The sequence below is a fragment of the Euwallacea fornicatus genome, chromosome 17 (assembly GCF_040115645.1).
Source record: "Euwallacea fornicatus isolate EFF26 chromosome 17, ASM4011564v1, whole genome shotgun sequence".
NCBI classification, from domain to species: domain Eukaryota; kingdom Metazoa; phylum Arthropoda; class Insecta; order Coleoptera; family Curculionidae; genus Euwallacea; species Euwallacea fornicatus.
In genome coordinates, this window is record NC_089557.1 from 2831065 (window position 1) to 2848901 (window position 17837).

The window sequence follows — 17837 nt, forward strand, 5'->3', positions numbered from 1 at the left end:
GCTATCGATTACAAAGCAACGATTCTAACAGTGATGTTTGGTGGGAAGGAACATACAGGAATTTGAGTATTGTTCCCGAAGAAGACGAAGAAAACTTAAGCATGCTTAGTAGTTTATATTCAAACCCGAAATACCCATATCCTGCAGTAAACCCTTTAGTGGAGTTAGAGGAAAAGCTGCCTCTAATGGGGATTTCCAAGTCTTCATCCGAGGGTAGTAGCTCCTCGTTAAGTACCAGCCCTGACGAAGGAACCTATGATCTTTCAACTGAGAAGGTGGTAAAGGCTGAAGTTAAGCTGATGGTCAAAACTGTGGATCGAGGAAGGGAAAATATAGAATTTCGCTCTGTCAGGGAGTTTCTAGATGAGCCTCAGAAGGCACGAAAAAGTTTAAAGCAGAAGAGTCAGACTCTTCCCACAAGACTGGGCGAAAAACTCGCCAATATTGGTAGTAAAGTGACAAGCTTCCTAGATTTCCACAAATCGAAATCCACATCCCACAACTCCCTACTTGCTGAAACCACCGATGTTCAGTCTGATTTAAACAAACCTACCTTCACTCTGCCTTGTTTATTCGTTAAAACCCCGACAGAAGAATCATCTAATCTGGCTTCCTCCAAAGAGCTCTCCAAAAGCAAGTCCGAGCTCATAGCAACCATGAATAAAAAGTTCCCCTTAGAATTCGATCACACCATCGATCTCTACGCCAACCCTCCTTTCTATCCAATCTATGAGGACTTCAAAGAACCCTCAGTATCTCCCACATTTCTCCGCCCCACTCCGGCCTATTGCGATTGGTTGCCCCAGTCGGAAGGCTTGAAAGGTAAAGCTAAACCAAAGAGTGCATTGCGTTTTTTGTCCACTAACAGATGCATTAACTGGTTGACCCTGCAGTAAGAATATTTCCTTTTTTGATTTAAGGTAGTTAGAATGGCTTGTTCGAATTTGCATGTTCTTGCAGGAAAGCCGACTTCGACCGCACAGTATTTAGCTAGTAATGAGGATATGTCGCTAATAGACGTAGGGCCAGAACGTTATTCTCCGTACAATTTGAAACCCGTTCTAGAACAAACTAACGCTTTTATATTGTCTGAGTCACGCGCCGAACCGTATCATCCGCATACAGAGCAACATTACATCGTTAAAGCCGAACCTGTAACCTCCCCAGAGGAAAAGAAACCCAAACGAGGGTTTTTCGGAACTCTGAAAGGTTTCGTTAGTAGGTCTTCAGATTTTTCCGATTCGGATTCTGAAAGATCGCCAAAGAAAGAAAAGAAAAAGAAGGATAAAAAGTTAAAATCGCATTCTTTAGATTTACCCCCTCAGCGCCCCCCTAGAAAGCCTAAACTTCCCACTCCGGTGCAAGACCGAAAATACGATGACATTCCTTATATGGAGGCTGGAGATGAGCCTCCAGGATACGCCCCTCCTGCAGCTCCCTTAACTGCCTCGGAAATAGACCTCAATGGTCTATCTTCTTCCCCGATTCTCGTAGAAGAACGCTCTAAGACTCTAGATACGAGAAAAAAATCCCCAACAAAAGAAAAAAGATCCAAGTCCTTATCAAGGGAAAAACTCCCCACCAAGGAGGATAAGCCAAAAACTCCTAAAACGAGAAAAGTCCAAACGGTAGTTGTAGATGAACAAATCATTAAAACTTTCGCCCCTGCAGCAGTGGAAGAAGAAGAGTTCACCATTGTAATCGATCCCACAAGAAAGGAATCTCCAAAGAAATCCCGCGAAATATATACTTTGAACATAGATGAAAGTGTCGAGGTAATCGAAAAGGAGCTTCTTGGAAAATCCCCAATACTACCAGAAGAGAGCATCATGAAACCAATTGCGCAAATTCAAGACGCTCCATTAAGACCTCCGCGAGTCAAAGATCACTTCTATGAACCTATAGAAGCACCAATACTAAGCAAGGCCCCTGAGCACCTTATTTCAGTCCCTGAACCTCTTCAAACGAAAGATTCATCCAAAACTGTTACTCTAAACCTGATAGCCAGTGAACAAACTGTAATAGAACAGCCCGAGCAAATGCAGCAATTGTCTGATAGTGAAAAATCGAAGCGCAAAGTCAAGCGCAATCTTTTTGGAAAGTTTTCTAGATCTTCGAAAGACACTGAAGATTCTGAAGATGACAGCTCTCGCAAGGAGGTAATTGAGAAGCAGGATAGAGAAGAATCCAGGGAGAGAAGTCTGGAACCTGAGGAGCACAAAAAGGGCTTACTGCGCCTTTTCATGAAGAAAGGCAAGAAAGAGGATATTGTCGCAGAACCTCAGTCACCAGAAATGGTTCAAAACGTGAAAGATACCACAGATCTCGTTAAGTGTGAAGTTGAAAATTACGAAGATGCCAAAGATCTTGCTTCTCCAGCAGAACTTGATGATCAAAGTTCAGAGAAAGTTAAAGAAAAACGTTCAAGGAGGTCAAAGCAAAAAGAAGCTCGCTCTAAAAGCAAAGACCGCTCCAAGAGTCGAGATAGATCAAAGAGTCGAGATCGGGATGGCTTCTTGGGCAGATTTAAGAAACCCAAGAAAATATCTCAAGATATATCGAACGAAACTTTGGCTAATATGCAGTCCACCACACACTTCCTTAATTACGAAGTGAACAAATACCATGATGGACCTCATTCATCAGAATCCTCAAAACCAGAAAAAACTTCAACAGTTGCAGAAAAATCTCCATTAAAGGACGAAACTGATGCTTATAAATCAGCGCCAGAAGAAAAGAAGAAGCCGATTCCTCAAACTCGCAGCAAAAAACCTCTATCAGAGCCTACAGACAAGGCTGAAATCAGAGAAAATATTATATCAGATGATCTTAAAGGTCGTAGAATTACCACCGTCACCCAAGAAAAAGGTGATCATGGGGATAGAATCGTCTCTGTGAAAAAGGAAATGTACTTGATTGATCCTGAAAATATGGCAGCCTTAGACGAAGATCTTAGAGTGAAAATACAGAAAGCTCAGGCAGATGCTTCTTCGCCAGATCGTGATAAATCAAAACCATTTGTAAGAGAAACCTTCTCAGTAGAAACGAAAATCATTGACAGAGTCATCCCGATCGTTAGCGAAAAGGAAACTACGACTGAAACTGAAGTCACTTATGAAAAATCGCCTTCCACAATCGTTGTTGATTCATACGTATCTACAGATCAAGGCATAACTATTAGCCAGCAAATGAAACCTTCCGAAATTACAAAAACAAGTCCTGTAGTCACTTTAGATGAAGATCAATTGATAGTGGTCAAACCAGTTTTTTCAGACGAAGTTCTCTATAGCATGAACCACTCAGATGACTTCCTAAAGGGAGAAATTGCCAACTACCATGATGTGAGACCAGTCCTTACCAAAGAGAAATCAAAATCTCCAGAGAAAACCAAGAAAGGTTTGCGAGGAATTTTTTCCAAATCCCCAGAGAAAAAATTCCGCAAAAGCATTGAACTTGAAGAAAGTAGCCAAGAAAAGGAGTCTAAAGGGTTGTTTGGGATTTTCAAGTCTTCAGAAAAACAGCCGGTGAAGCAGCAGATGTCTGAGGAGATTGTAACTCAGATGAAGAACTCTGAAAACTTTTTGAATAAGGAAGTTGAGGTATATCATGACGTGCGACCAAAAATAACTGAAAAATCGTTACAGGAGGTTGAAGATGGTAAAGTAAAAATTTTGAAAAAGAAGAGTATGGAAAAAGATATTGTGAAGCCTGTTCTCTCAGAGCATGTTATTGTTGATATGAAAAATTCCGATGACTTTTTGAAGCAGGAAGTTGATCAATATCATGATGTACATACAGTGGCCAAGCCAAGTGAAGAAAAAGTTGTTGGAGAGAAAGCACCTAAGGAGTCTAAAGGATTGTTTGGCTTGTTCAGATCACCAGAAAAGGAAAAAAAGAAAAAGGAGAAGAGTGTTGAGAAACAAATTGTCAATCCCGTACTATCAGAGCAAGTAATAGTTGAGATGAAGCAGTCTCAGAATTTCCTGAAACAGGAAGTGGACCAATACCATGATGTGCGTCCCATTGTAAAGCCAAATGAAGAACCTCAAATAATTGCTGAAGAGAAATCTCACAAGGAATCTAAAGGTTTTTTTGGATTGTTCAAGTCACCAGAGAAAGAAAAGAAGAAGAAGGAAAAGAGTGTGGAGAAAGATATTGCGAAACCTGTCCTATCAGAGCTGGTTGTTGTCGAAATGAAACAATCTAATGATTTCTTGAAGCAGGAAGTTGATCGATATCATGATGTACGACCAATAGTGAAAGCAAGTCAAGCATACGACGTTTCTGAGAAAGAAAACGTTCATAAAGAGTCTAAAGGTCTGTTTGGGCTGTTTAAATCGCCAGAGAAAGAGAAGCACAAGGAGAAGAGTATGGAGAAAGAGATTGCGAAAACTATTCTATCCAAAGAGGTTGTTCTTGATATGAAACAATCTGATGATTTTTTGAAGCAAGAAGTTGATAAATATCATGATGTGCGTCCTATTGTGAAAGCAAGTGAAGAACCTCAGGTAATCGTTGAAGACAAAGCCCACAAGGAATCTAAAGGTCTGTTTGGACTGTTCAAATCTTCAGACAAGGATAAGAAGAAGGAAAAGAGTGTAGATAGAGAAACTGTGAAGCCCGTCCTATCAGAGCAGGTTATTATCAATATGAAACAATCTAATGATTTTTTGAAGCAAGAAGTTTATGGATATCATGATGTGCGTCCTGTGATAAAATTGAATCAAGGACCGCGAGTAGCTGCCGCAGACGAAGTTCATCAGGAGCCTAAAGGCCTGTTTGGACTATTTAAATCTTCAGAGAAAGAGAAGAAGAAGAAAAAGGAGAAAAGCGTGGAGAAAGATATTGCGAAACCTGTCCTCTCAGAGCAACTTATTGTCGAAATGAAACAATCTAGTGATTTTTTGAAGCAGGAAGTAGATCGATATCATGATGTACGTCCAACGGTGAAACCAAGTGAAGAATCTCAATTCTTCGTCGAAGAGAAAGCACATAAGGAATCTAAGAGTCTCTTTGGCATATTCAAATCTCCAGAGAAAGAGAAAAAGAAAAAGGAAAAAAGTGTGGAGAAGGAGATTGGAAAGCCCCTTCTTTCAGAACGGGTGCTAGTTGAGATGAAGCAATCAAATGATTTCTTAAAGCAGGAGGTAGACCGGTATCATGATGTACGTCCAATAGTTAAGCTAAATGAAGAACCTCAGACAATTGTTGAAGAGAAATCTCACAAGGAATCTAAAGGTCTTTTTGGATTGTTCAAATCACCAGAAAAAGAAAAGAAGAGGAAGGAAAAGAGTGTAGAGAAAGATGTTGCAAAATTTGTTCTATCAGAGAAGGTTCTTGTTGAAATGAAACAATCTAATGATTTTTTGAAGCAGGAAGTTAATCGATATCATGATGTGCGCCCAGTAGTAAAACCAAGTGAAGAACCTAAATTCGTGGCTGGAGAGAAAGGTCATAAGGAGTCTAAAGGTTTATTTGGTCTGTTCAAATCTCCGGAGAAAGAGAAGAAGAAAAAGGAAAAAAGTGTAGAGAAGGAGGTTTTGAGGCCCATTCTTTCAGAAGAGGTGGTAGTTGAGATGAAGCAATCAGATGATTTCTTAAAGCAGGAGGTGGACCGATACCATGATGTACGTCCAATAGTAAAACCAAATGAAGAACCTCAGATAATTGTTGAAGAGAAATCTCATAAGGAATCTAAAAATCTCTTTGGGCTGTTCAAATCACCAGAAAAGGAAAAGAAAAAGAAAGAAAAGAGCGTGGACAAAGACATTGCGAAACCTGTCTTATCAGAGCAGGTTGTTGTCGAAATGAAACAATCTAATGATTTTTTGAAGCAGGAAGTTGATCGATATCATGATGTGCGACCAATAGTGAATCCAAGTAAAGAACACCCTACAGTATCTGAAGAAAAAGTCCACAAGGAATCTAAAGGTTTATTTGGCCTCTTTAAATCTCCAGAAAAAGAAAAAAGGAAAAAAGAGAAAAGTGTTGAGAAGGAGATTGTGAAGCCAGTCTTGTCTGAGCAAGTTACTCTTAATATGAATCAGTCGAATGACTTCCTAAAACAGGAAGTAGATAAATATCATGACGTTCGACCTATTATGAAAATCACTGAAGAACCTTTTGTAGCTGGTGAAGAAAAAGCCCTTAAAGAGTCTAAAGGACTTTTCGGCTTGTTCAAATCTCCGGATAAAGAGAAAAAAAAGAAGGAGAAAAGTGTCGAGAAAGATCTCGTTAAGCCTGTCTTGTCACAACAAGTGATTCAAGACATGATACAATCAAATGACTTCCTAAAACAAGAAGTTCAGATTTACCATGATGTCCGGCCAGTAGTGAAACCCACAGTCACTGAAATAGTTGACGAAAAAGTTCATAAAGAATCGAAAGGTATTTTTGGTTTGTTCAAATCGCCAGAAAAACAAAAGAAAAAGAAGGAGAAGAGTATTGAAAAAGAAATAGTAAAACCAGCTCTCTCTGAAGCTGTTATCACTGAAATGAAACAATCAGACGAGTTTTTAAAGCAGGAAGTAGATCTTTATCATGATGTTCGAGCAGTTGTTGCTGCTAAACCAGAAGAAAATATTCATAAGGAACATAAAGGTATTTTGAGCTTTTTCAAATCTCCAGAAAAGACCAAAAAGAAGAAAGAAGGCAGTGTTGAGAGGGTCCTTACAGAGCAGGTTATCTTGGATATGAGAGAATCGAACGATTTTCTGAAAAAGGAAGTAGATTTATATCATGACGTCCGACCTATAGTACTTAAAGATATTGCTATAGAGAAAGACTCTGAATCGTCCAAGGGCCTCTTTGGCATTTTGAGGTCACCAGAGAGGAAAGGTGTTGACAAGCAGGATTCTCCAGAACGAGCTCTTTTTGAGCGACAAGACACTGAGGAATTCCTCAAAAAAGAAGTCTTAGTTTTTCATGACGTGAGACCTACAGTTACTGAGATTAAGAAATCGATAACCGAAGAAAAAGACCATAAACATCCAAAAGGTTTTCTTGGATTTTTTAAACCCGTTGAAAAAGATGCTAAAGTAGTTAAAATGATACTCTCAGAAGCTGTATTGGCGGATATGAATAATTGCAACGACTTTTTGAAGAATGAAGTTGATATTTACCATGATGTTCGCCCTGTGGTTGAAAAAATATCCGAAGAGGACCATAAAAAATCCAAAGGTCTTTTTGGTGTTCATAAATTTGTAGAAAAAGACAAGAAGCGAGAAGGCATGATATTTTCCGAGCAAAGTGCTGGAGATGCTGTCATAATCAAAGAAGTGGAAATCATCTATGATACTGTAGATAGCCAGAACGCTTCCAAAAAGGATAAGAAGCAAGTGGAGAAACCATTGTTCTCTGAGCAAGTTCTCCTTGATATGAAGCACTCTGATGACTTTTTAAAACAAGAGGTAAGGATCTACCATGATGCAAGACCTGTGGTAGAACGTCCAGTTGAAGAGCAAAAAGAGCATAAACATAAAGGCCTCTTTGGACTTTTCAAATCTCCTGAAAAAGGAAAGAAGAAGCGGCCAAGCAGCGCTGAAAAGGAGGCAATAAAACCAATTCTCTCAGAAGCAACTCTTAAGGAAATGAAAGATTCCGATGCATTCCTCAGGCAAGAAATTGATGTTTTTCATGACGTTAGACCAGTAGTAACAGCAGTTGTAGGTTCTTCAGAGCCAGAAGTTAAACATCAGAAGAAGGGTTTGTTTGCAATATTTAAATCCCCAGAAAAAGACAAAAAGAAGAGGGGAGAAAGCATAGAGAGACCTATTTTGTCAGAAAAAGTTCTAGCTGACATAAACAATTCTAAAGAATTCCTCAAGACTGAGATCCAGATCTATCACGATGTCCGTCCAATAGTAGGAGAGATTTCAGAGGTTCCTAAGGAGAAAAAAGAACCTAAAGGAATATTGGGAATGTTTAAGAAACAGCACAGTGAAAGTCTAGAGCACCCTACCAAGAGATTATTGAAGAAAACTGGAGAAAAACGTGCTTCAAGTGTTGACAAAGAGCAGACACCTCGATTATCAGAGGAAGCCATAGCAGACATGCTTAACAGTGACAATTTCCTCAAAACCGAAGTATCTGAGTACCAAGATGTGAGACCTATAGCCCCTGTAATAGAGCAGACCGAAGTTGCTGAAGGCTTCGTGAAAGTCGATTTAGCAAATTTCACCTCAGAGGTTTTATCTCCAGAACAGCAGAAGAAGGAGAGCAAAGGCCTGTTTAAAATGTTTAAGAAAAAGAAGAGGTCACAAGACCAAGAGTCAGTTAAACAACTGTCTGACGAAGCAATTAAAGATATGCAAGACACCTGCTCGTTCCTCAAAGAGGAAGTTGAAAAATACCATGATGTACGATTACCTATACGTGCAGAAGAGAAAAATTTAGGTACTTCAACCTTCTATACATCACCCACAGAGAAGATACCCGAAACTACAAACTTCCTTAATAATGAATTAGACAAATATAATGATGGAGTAGTAACAATTAAGAAAGAACTTTCAACTGAGGAAAGCACATATATTCCTCCAGAACTCTCAGAGAGTGCGTTATTGGACATGATCACTACCAGTAATTTCTTACGGGAGGAAGTGGCACAATTTCATGACGTTCGACCGATTATTAAACCTGATCTTGCTCCTGATATCAAAGAGGAAAAACAATCTAAAAGCGGCAGGCTCTTTGGAATTTTTAGCAAAAGAAAGTCTCAAGATCGCGAGCCTTCGCTCGATAAAGAAAAACCTCAAAAGGACAAGAAAAAGAAGAAAACGAAACCTGAGGAATCTGTGAGTGAAAGGAAAGAAGAAACGACCTTGGAAGCAGTTCTGGAGCCTACAGCTACCAGTAAAGATGATAGCAAAGATTTCCTTGAAGGGGAAGTTGACCGCTACCATGATGTGAAACCAGTAACTGATAAACCTGGTGGTCCCTTTGAGAAACATTCAAAGGAGACTAAACCAACAGAAAGGGGCTCCAAACCCAAGGTCGTTGATGTTGCGGAAAATAGAGAAACTATCTGGAAAGATGACTTTAAAGGTAAGAAGATCACTACGGTCACTCAGGAGGCGACAGATCATGGGGATAAAATCATCAGTGTCACAAAGGAAATGTATGTCGTGGACCCTAATATTATGAAGGATGTCCAAGAACTTGACGAAGATATTAAGCGCAAAATCGAGCAGGCCAAAGCAGAAGCTGATGCTCTTGAACGAGACGTCTCGAAACCCTTCATTAGAGAAAACTTCTCATTTGAAACTCGAGTGATCGATCGCAGCATCCCTATAGCCGCCGACAAAGAGGTTGTTACAGAAACTGAGATTATTTACGAGAATGTTCCTTCTACTATTACTCGAGACATCTATACAGCTACTCCAACTAGCAAGGACGCAGCGGTTGATACCAACGTCTTTTTGCAGCAAGAAATTGCCAGTTTTCATGATGTTAGACCTACAGTGATTCAATCTGAAGTACCTGAAAAGCCTAGACGTAAGAAGAGTGGCAGTCCGTTTAAGATGTTTGAAAAGAAGCAGAAATCTGAGGATGCAAGTTCAAAACCTTGTGAAGAAGATAAGGAAAACATGGACAAAACTGAAGCCGAAAAATCCAAAGAGCGCAAAGAGAAGCGAGAGAAGAGGAGAAGTGGAGGGTTCTTCTCTTTATTCTCTAAATCTGAAGACCTTGCTGAGTCATCACAGAAACCCACTCATTACAGCCCTGAAACTATCAAAACTTTACAAGACACCACGAATTTCCTTACCACTGAGGTCACCAATTACGAAGATACTAAACCTGTAATGGTCACTGATCTGGATGACTTAGAGGTCGAGGAACATACGAAATCAGGCCTCTTCAGCATATTCAGCAAAAAGCGGGAGAGTCCCAAGATAAGCAAGAAGATTTTCAAGAAACACAAAAAAGAAAAATCTCAGGAGAGCTCCGATATTGCTGGAAAAACTTACCAGAAATTGGAAGATCTTGATGAAGCCATAGACAAAAGAATCAAGCTATTAGAGGATGAGTCACAGAAAGTTGATGAAGTTGAGGGTAAACTCAATCATAAGAGAGTGGCATTTAATGAAGATATTGAAAACCAATCGGCTCAATTGACCAACGAAATACTCTCAGAAGCAGAGAAGCGTCTTTCTACAGTGAAAGATGATAGCGATAGTATTTATGCTTTGTCCAAAGATAGTTCCTCTAGTTTTGTAAACGACATCCTTCAAAGCTTTGATTCTAAGCTGGAACACGTCAAAGAACAAGGAGGATCAAAAGTTGAAGCCACATCTGAAACTGCTGTTAAAGAAAGAGAAGCCTTTGTTCAGAAAGTTAATGAAAAATATAAAGAAACTGAAGATTTGAGTAGAGAACTACAAGATCATGCCAGGCACCACCATGATTTCTTGGCGAATGAGAGAGCCTTCATCAGTGACGAAATGAAGACAGATGTTGAAGCTGTAAAGCTTGTAGTAGACGATAAAGTGGTCTTAGCTAAGGGTTTTGTTACAGATGTGAAGGAAGACGTTAAAGACACCATAACTGAGGCAGAAAAAGATATTTCTGAAACTAACAAGGATTCAAAAAAGAAATCTGTGGGCTTCTTTACCAAGCTGGGTGATAAATTAACTGGAAAATCCAAATCTATTGAGAGGGATGTAAGCGAAGCTGCAGCAGAAACGCAGGCAGGAATAGAGAAGACATCCAACTATATTGAAGATTCATCAAAGCAGTTTGCAGATGAAGTAAAGAAAGCTACAACTGACGTCACAAAACAAACTGCAGACGTTGCTGAAGATATTAAAGAAGGAACAAATAAAATCAAGAAAAAATCTGGCAGCTTCTTAAGTAAAGTTGGTGATAAAATCACCGGTAAGATTAAAGAGGCCGAACAAGATGCAGAAACAGTGGCACCTGACGCACAGGATACATTACGAGCTGTTGAATCTAAAACTACATATTTAGGTGAGCAAACTTCTGAGAGCTTGAAGAATGGTGCAACAGCAATCAGTGAGGTAACAGATAACGCGAAAGATGAGGTTCTAAATGCTGCCAAAGAAGGGAAGAAGAAGACAGGTGGTTTTCTCACCAAGCTCGGTGACAAGATTAGTGGAAAGGTTAAAGATGTTGAAAAATCTGCTAAAGATACTGCAGAAGATTTACACAATGCTGCTAAATCGGGTCAGAAAGAAATTGAACAATCTTCGACAGATCTTGCAAGTAATGTTGGGGATGCAAGAGAAATATTAGCAGAAGAAAGTAAGCTAGCTATAGAAACTGCAGATCAAACTTTAAATAACGCTAAAAAATACCTGAGTGATACTGCTAACGTTGTTGATGATAAACTCCATGAAAAAGTTTCAACCGAAGGTAAATTTATAAAGGGAGTCACAGAATCAGACAATGATGAGTTGCACGAAGCTGTTAAAAATGTGGATGAAATTGCTGATGATATCAAAGAGAGTGCAAAAGGAGCTAAAAAGAAAAGTGGAAGTTTCCTAAGCAAATTGGGAGGAAAAATTACCAGCAAAGCAAAAGATGTGGAGAGAACGGCGGAGACTGTTGTAGATAATGCTAAAGAAGGATTTACTGCTGGTGAAACTGAGATTGAAAACTTAGTGGAAGCTCGAAAACAGGAAGCTGAACGTGCTTCAGAGGCAATTAAAGAAACTACAAAAGGCGCGGCAGAAGGAGCTGAAAGTAAAGGCAAAGTTGTTGCTGAATCCATAGAAAAAACCAAAATATCAGCTGGTGAATTTATAGACTCATCATCGAAAGCTATTGAAGAGAAGTTGCAAGATACAACTCATGATGTTAAAGATTCTGTAAAAGGTGCTGTTGATAGTTCAGTAAAGATTGCTTCAGATTCTAAAGATGCTGTTGAAGATGGGGTGGAAGCAGCTAAAGAAAGATTATTCGACGTTGCAGATAAGGCAAGCCAAGTTGCTGGGGATGTTAAGGATGGAGCGAGAGAAGCTAAAAAGAAAACTGGACGTTTCTTTGGAAAATTGGGGGACAAAATCTCGGGAAAAGCAAAAGAAGTTGAAAAATCTACTGAGACTACTCTAGATGAAGTAAAGGGTGGATTTTCATCAGCAAGTGGTGTAGTTGTTGAATCTGGCGCCAGTTTAGTCGAAACTGGCAAAGATAAAGCTGAACGTGCTTCGGAAGCACTTAAAGACTCTACCAAAGGAGCAGTGGAAGAAGTTAAAAATGAAGCCAAGGCTATTGCTGAATCTATAGAGAAGGCCAAAACATCAGCCGGGGACTCTTTAGAATCTTCTGCAAAAGCTGTTGATAAAAAATTACAAGAAACATCTGAAAATATTGGACATTCTGTAAAAGGAGCAGTCGATAGTTCAGCTAAGGTTGCTTATGATGCTAGAGATTCTGTTAATGATGGAATTCAAGCAGCCAAAGACACACTGTCAAAAGCTGCAGATAGCACTAGCGAAGTTGCTGCAGATATCAAAGATGGAGCTAAAGAAGCCAAAAAGAAAACTGGTGGTTTCTTTGGAAAATTAGGAGATAAACTTTCAGGAAAGGCCAAAGAAGTTGAAAAATCTGCTGAAGCTACTGTAGAAGAAGTGAAAGGGGGATTTTCATCAGTAAGTGGTGCAGTTGTAGATTCTGCTGCAGGTTTATTTGAAGCTGGACAGGATAAAGCTGAACGCGTTTCAGAGACAATTAAAGACACTTCAAAAAATGTAGTTGAAGAAGCTAAAAGTGAAGCCACTGTTGTTGGTGAATCTATAGAGAATTTCAAAACATCAGCTAGTGAATCTTTAGAATTATCCGCGAAAAATGTTGATAAAAAATTGCAAGAAACATCTCATATTATTAAACATTCTGTAGAAGAAGCAGTTAAAGGTTCAGCTAAAGCTACTTCTGACGCCAAAGATTCTGTTAATGATGGAATTCAAGCAGCTAAAGACACACTGTCAAAAGCTGCAGATAGCACTAGCGAAGTTGCTGCAAATATCAAAGATGGAGCTACAGAAGCCAAGAAGAAAACTGGTGGTTTTTTTGGAAAATTAGGAGATAAACTTTCGGGAAAGGCCAAAGAAGTTGAAAAATCTGCTGAAGCTACTGTAGAAGAAGTGAAAGAAGGTTTTTCATCGGCAGGTGGTGCAGTTGTTGATTCTGTTGCTGGTTTATTGGAACGTGGAAAGGACAAAGCTGAACGTGCTTCAGAGACAATTAAAGACACTTCAAAAGATGTAGTAGCAGAAGCTAAAAGTGAAGCCAAAGCTGTTGCTGAATCTGTAGAGAATGCCAAAACATCAGCTGGTGAATCTATAAAGTCGTCCTCGAAAGCTATTGACAAAAAGTTTCAAGAGACAACCGACAATGTTAAAGACTCTGTAAAAAGTGCCGTTGATAATTCAGCTAAAATTACGTCAGAATCTAAAGACGCTGTCAAAGATGGGATTGAAGTAGCTAAAGGTAGATTATCAAACGCTGCAGATAAGACAAGTCAAGTTGTTTTGGATATCAAAGACGGAGCTAAAGAAGGCAAAAAGAAAACTGGAGGATTTTTTGGGAAATTTGGAGACAAACTCTCGGGAAAAGCAAAAGATATTGAAAAGTCTGCTGATACAACTGCGGAAGGGGTTAAAGAGGAATTATCATCAGCAACTGGTGCAGTTGTTGACTCTACTGCTAGTTTATTAGAAGCTGGAAAGGACAAAGCTGAACGTATTTCAGACACAATTAAATGTGCATCGAAAGACGTAGCAGACGGAGCTGAAAATGAAGCCAAGGCTATTGCAGAATCTATAGAGAAGGCCAAAACATCAGCCGGGGAATCTTTAGAATCATCCACGAAAGTTGTTGCAAAAAACTTGCAAGAAACATCTGATAATATTAAACATTCCGTAAAAGAAGCAGTGGATAGTTCAACTAAAGCTGTTTCTGATGCTAAACACTCTGGCAAAGACGAAATTGAAGTCGCTAAAGGGTCATTATTAAAATATGCAGAAAGCGCAAAGGAAGTTGTTGTGGATATTAAAGATGGAGCTAAAGAATCCAAAAAGAAAACTGGAGGTTTCTTTGGTAAATTAGGAGATAAACTTTCAGGAAAAGCTAAAGAAGTTGAAAAGTCAGTTGAAGCTAATGCAGAAAGTATTAAGGAAGGGCTGGCTACAGCAAGTGGTGCAGTTGTTGATTCTGTAGATAATTTAGTTCAACTTGAAAGAGAAAATACTGAGTGTGCTTCAGACACAGTCAAAGAAATATCTAAAGATGCTGTGAATGAAAGAAAAAGTGAAGTCAAATTTCTTGCAGGATCTATAGAAGAAGTAAAATCATACGCAGATGACGTCTTGGAATCTGCAAAGACATCTGCTGAATATTCTGCAAAAGCTGTGGGTGATATTAAGTCATCTATCAAAGAATCAGCTAGAGATAACAGTGAAGCGTTTAAAACTGATAGTCATAAATTAAAAGAAGGACTAACAAAAGGAGGTGGAGAAGTTAATATCAAGGCTACAAGCATGACTTCTCAACTAAAAGACGACACCAAACCAGCCAAAAAGAAGAGCGTTAGCTTTCTTGGTAAGCTAGGAGATAAACTAAGTGGCAAAGCCAAAGATGCCGCCGACGACACGACTAATTCGATAGAAACTGATAAACTTATGGCTGTACAAATAACTACAGGAATCACAGATCAAGCCTCTGAAACTGCAGAAGCTTTCCGAGACCAAACTTTGAAAAATTTTGCGGAAACTGAGAAAGCTTTGAGTGAACGCGGAGAAAGAATTCAAGACGAGGTTAAATATCATTTAGAAACAGCAAATTTGTTAACAACTGAAGATATCCAAGCTACTAACCAAGAATTACAAGCAGCTGCAGCCGATGCTAAATCTGGCACCCACGTAGTAAAAGATGAACTTAGTTTTGCAGCTAAAAATATAGATGACGGTGCAATTGTTGCAAAAGAAAACGCCAAAGAAGTTAAAAAGAAATCTGGCAGCTTTTTGAGCAAACTAGGAAGTAAGTTCTCTGGAGAAGTTAAAGTTGCAGAAGACACCATAAACGAAGCTGCCAGTAATGCTAAGAATGGGGTCAGCACAACTAAAGCAAAAATAGCTGAGGTACTGCAATCAGATAAAGAAAAATCTAAGCACGTAACAAAGGATCTTATTGAAGGGAGTTCAGAAAAAGAAAAGCACGTGAAAGTTGAATCTGAATGCCAAGTTGATGAAGCTATTAGGATAGCTAATGCTCAGCTACAAGAGGCAGTTTTAGGACTCAAAGAAGTAGGTGAGGCGGGTGTGAAAAAGGCAGCAGATGTGAAAGACACAATAAACAAAGATGTGAAAGACACAATAGACAAGGCTAAAGCTGAAGTTATTTGTCTCGCTCAGGAAATTTCCAAATCTGCTAAAGATCCTACACAGGTTAAAATAAAGTCTGAAAGTTCCCTTACCGAAACAAGTGATAAGATTACTCGAACAACAAAAGAGGCTGATGAGACAATTAAAGATACTTTTGATGCTATTAAGAAAGATAGGGTTCGCTTAGTTGAATCAGGCGAATATATAAAGGAAGCCATAGATGAACCTACTGATAGCAGTTTAGAACATTTCGAAGAAATGGAAAAGGTGTTTGATAAGGAAGCTGTTGGGCTAGAAGTGGGAGCGAAGAAAATCGGAGCTGCTTTAATTACAGCTGCTCATGATCAAGCTTCATCTTTGGGTAAAAAAGAAGAGTCGGCGTTATCTAAAACTAAAAAGAACGTTGACAATCTCATCTCTGAGACAAAATCTGCAGCGGAAAAAGTTTTAAAGGAAAGTGATGGGGCTTTTGGGGGTGCTAATGACAACGGAAAGAAAACAAAAAAGAAAAGCTTCTTAGGTAAGATAGTTGCTAAATCCCAGGATGAAAAACAATCTGAATCTAAAAAGGAAAAATCTGGGTTTCTTGGAAAGTTTGGTGACAAAATTTCTGGAAAAGCGAAAGATGTCACGAAATCTGTAGACGATTCTCTACAACACGAGGCTGTAACTGTTGAAGCTGCCATAGATGATTTGAAATCAACGTTCAATCCACACGAAGATACTACCTATTCCAAAAAGAAGATATCAGAAATAACCGTAAAGTCCTCTGAAGGTTTCCCCAGGGATGACCCATCACTCCTCCTGGATCCCTATGATAAATATTCAGTTGGTAAGTTGCCTTTGGGCGAAATTAAGCAACGTACAACAGAATTCCTAGAAGCTGAAGCTTCTCAGTTATCTTTAACCCAAATTCCTCGCACCGTAAGCGACTATGGGGGTCAAATCAGAAATCCTGAACCCTCTAGAGGGAGCATTACAGAAGCTAACTTAGATCTTTCAAATTTGCCTGCTGACATTGATTCTGTTGCAACTGCTGTATCATCTGCTTATGTAACATCACCAATCTTGCCAAGGAGAGCTGTGTCTCAGAAATATCCCAAAGGAGATAGACCAGACGTGGTTGAAATTAGGAATATTTCCGAGTATGATATTGGGGATGCTGGAGAGTATATTGTGACTGAGCCAGTGGAGGTTGTTGCTCATAGTAAAAAACCCTTGTTCCATATTGAATCTGAGGATGATGATCCTTTGGGTGCCAAGAAGGAACTAATGGAAAGGAGTGATAGTACTAGGTCTAACGTTTTAGAAACATTAACAGAGAACGAGGTGGATAATTTGTTAAGTGATTTGACTAAGAATTTGGAGGAGGCTGCAGAGGATAAAAGTTTAGAGAATGTTAAGGAAGCTGTAGAAAAGCTTCCTGTACAAACCAAGGATTCTGAGGCGGATGTAGAGTTAATAGAACAAAAATTGCGTGACTTGGACAAAGCGTTAGGTTCACTCGAGAAACTGGAGCGAGATAATGATAGCTCCACTAAAGAAAAGAGACTCAGAAGAGTCGAAAGAAAGTTTGAGAGAATGGCTTCAGAGTTGCTGGAGGAAGAAGCTCATGCTGGCAAAGCCGAGCAGCTCTCCACTCCCGATGTAGAAGAGAAACGCGAAAACGAGTTTCAAAGGTTAGTTTCCCAAATCAGCGTTGAGGAAGTATCAGACTTCCAGAAAGAGTATAGTCACTTATGGGACGAGAACACATTTTCAAAGAGTGACGACTGGGAGTCAAAGACACCAGACAGTCAGGCAGATGCACTAGAACTTCCCAAAGGTAGATTTTTAGACGTTGCTTTAATAAAAAATTCTTGTCTCACTAATTCATCATTCACGCATAATCCTATATTATAAGTAGTACTGTCACGATTTCTAACTAAACCGCCGCATGCATTCAACACCTTATCATCTGTGGGAAAAAGCAATAAATGAACTGATAGGTACTCCTTCCTCGTAGGTGAAATTATTTACATGGGCCCTGTCACTCTAAATAAAGATAAGCTAATTAATCCGGGCGGTGTTGAAGTCGATGTAATTCCGATTATGAAGAGTCCGTGCAGTTCGCCGGTGCCCAAAAAGAAGCAGAGCAAGCGCGCAAAATCCGAAATGGGCTTTTACAAAACCAAGCGCCTGCTCCTTGAGGATGACAGAGGAAGTTTACCTGATATAATGACCTCTTCCGCTGGGTCTCTTTATGACACGATAATACGTATGACCCCTGAACGATTCCTCGGTCGAAGCACCGAGTCACTCGCCAGTAGTACTCACACTGATCGATTGTCAACGAGTCTCGGTAGTACCGATTTGTACCCCCAAAGGAACCTTGTAACAGCAGTGACTCAGTGGCTAGAGAAATCCAGCCCTTTTAGTTCAACGGACAATATAGACGTGCAAAGCTTGAGTACTAGTCTACACAGTACTTCAGTAGTAGATGACGATGACGTAATCGAG

The 17837-nt window shown here is 39.5% G+C and overlaps 1 protein-coding gene across 1 annotated transcript in view; it reads left to right on the forward strand.

Moving 5' to 3' along the window:
• Nucleotides 1-17837, forward strand: part of LOC136344391 (titin homolog) — a 40254-nt gene that overhangs the window by 10801 nt on the left and 11616 nt on the right. The window contains exon 3 of the mRNA XM_066291810.1: nucleotides 961-17163. Coding sequence (XP_066147907.1) covers nucleotides 961-17163 — 16203 coding nt within the window. The remainder of the gene's footprint in view (nucleotides 1-960; nucleotides 17164-17837) is intronic.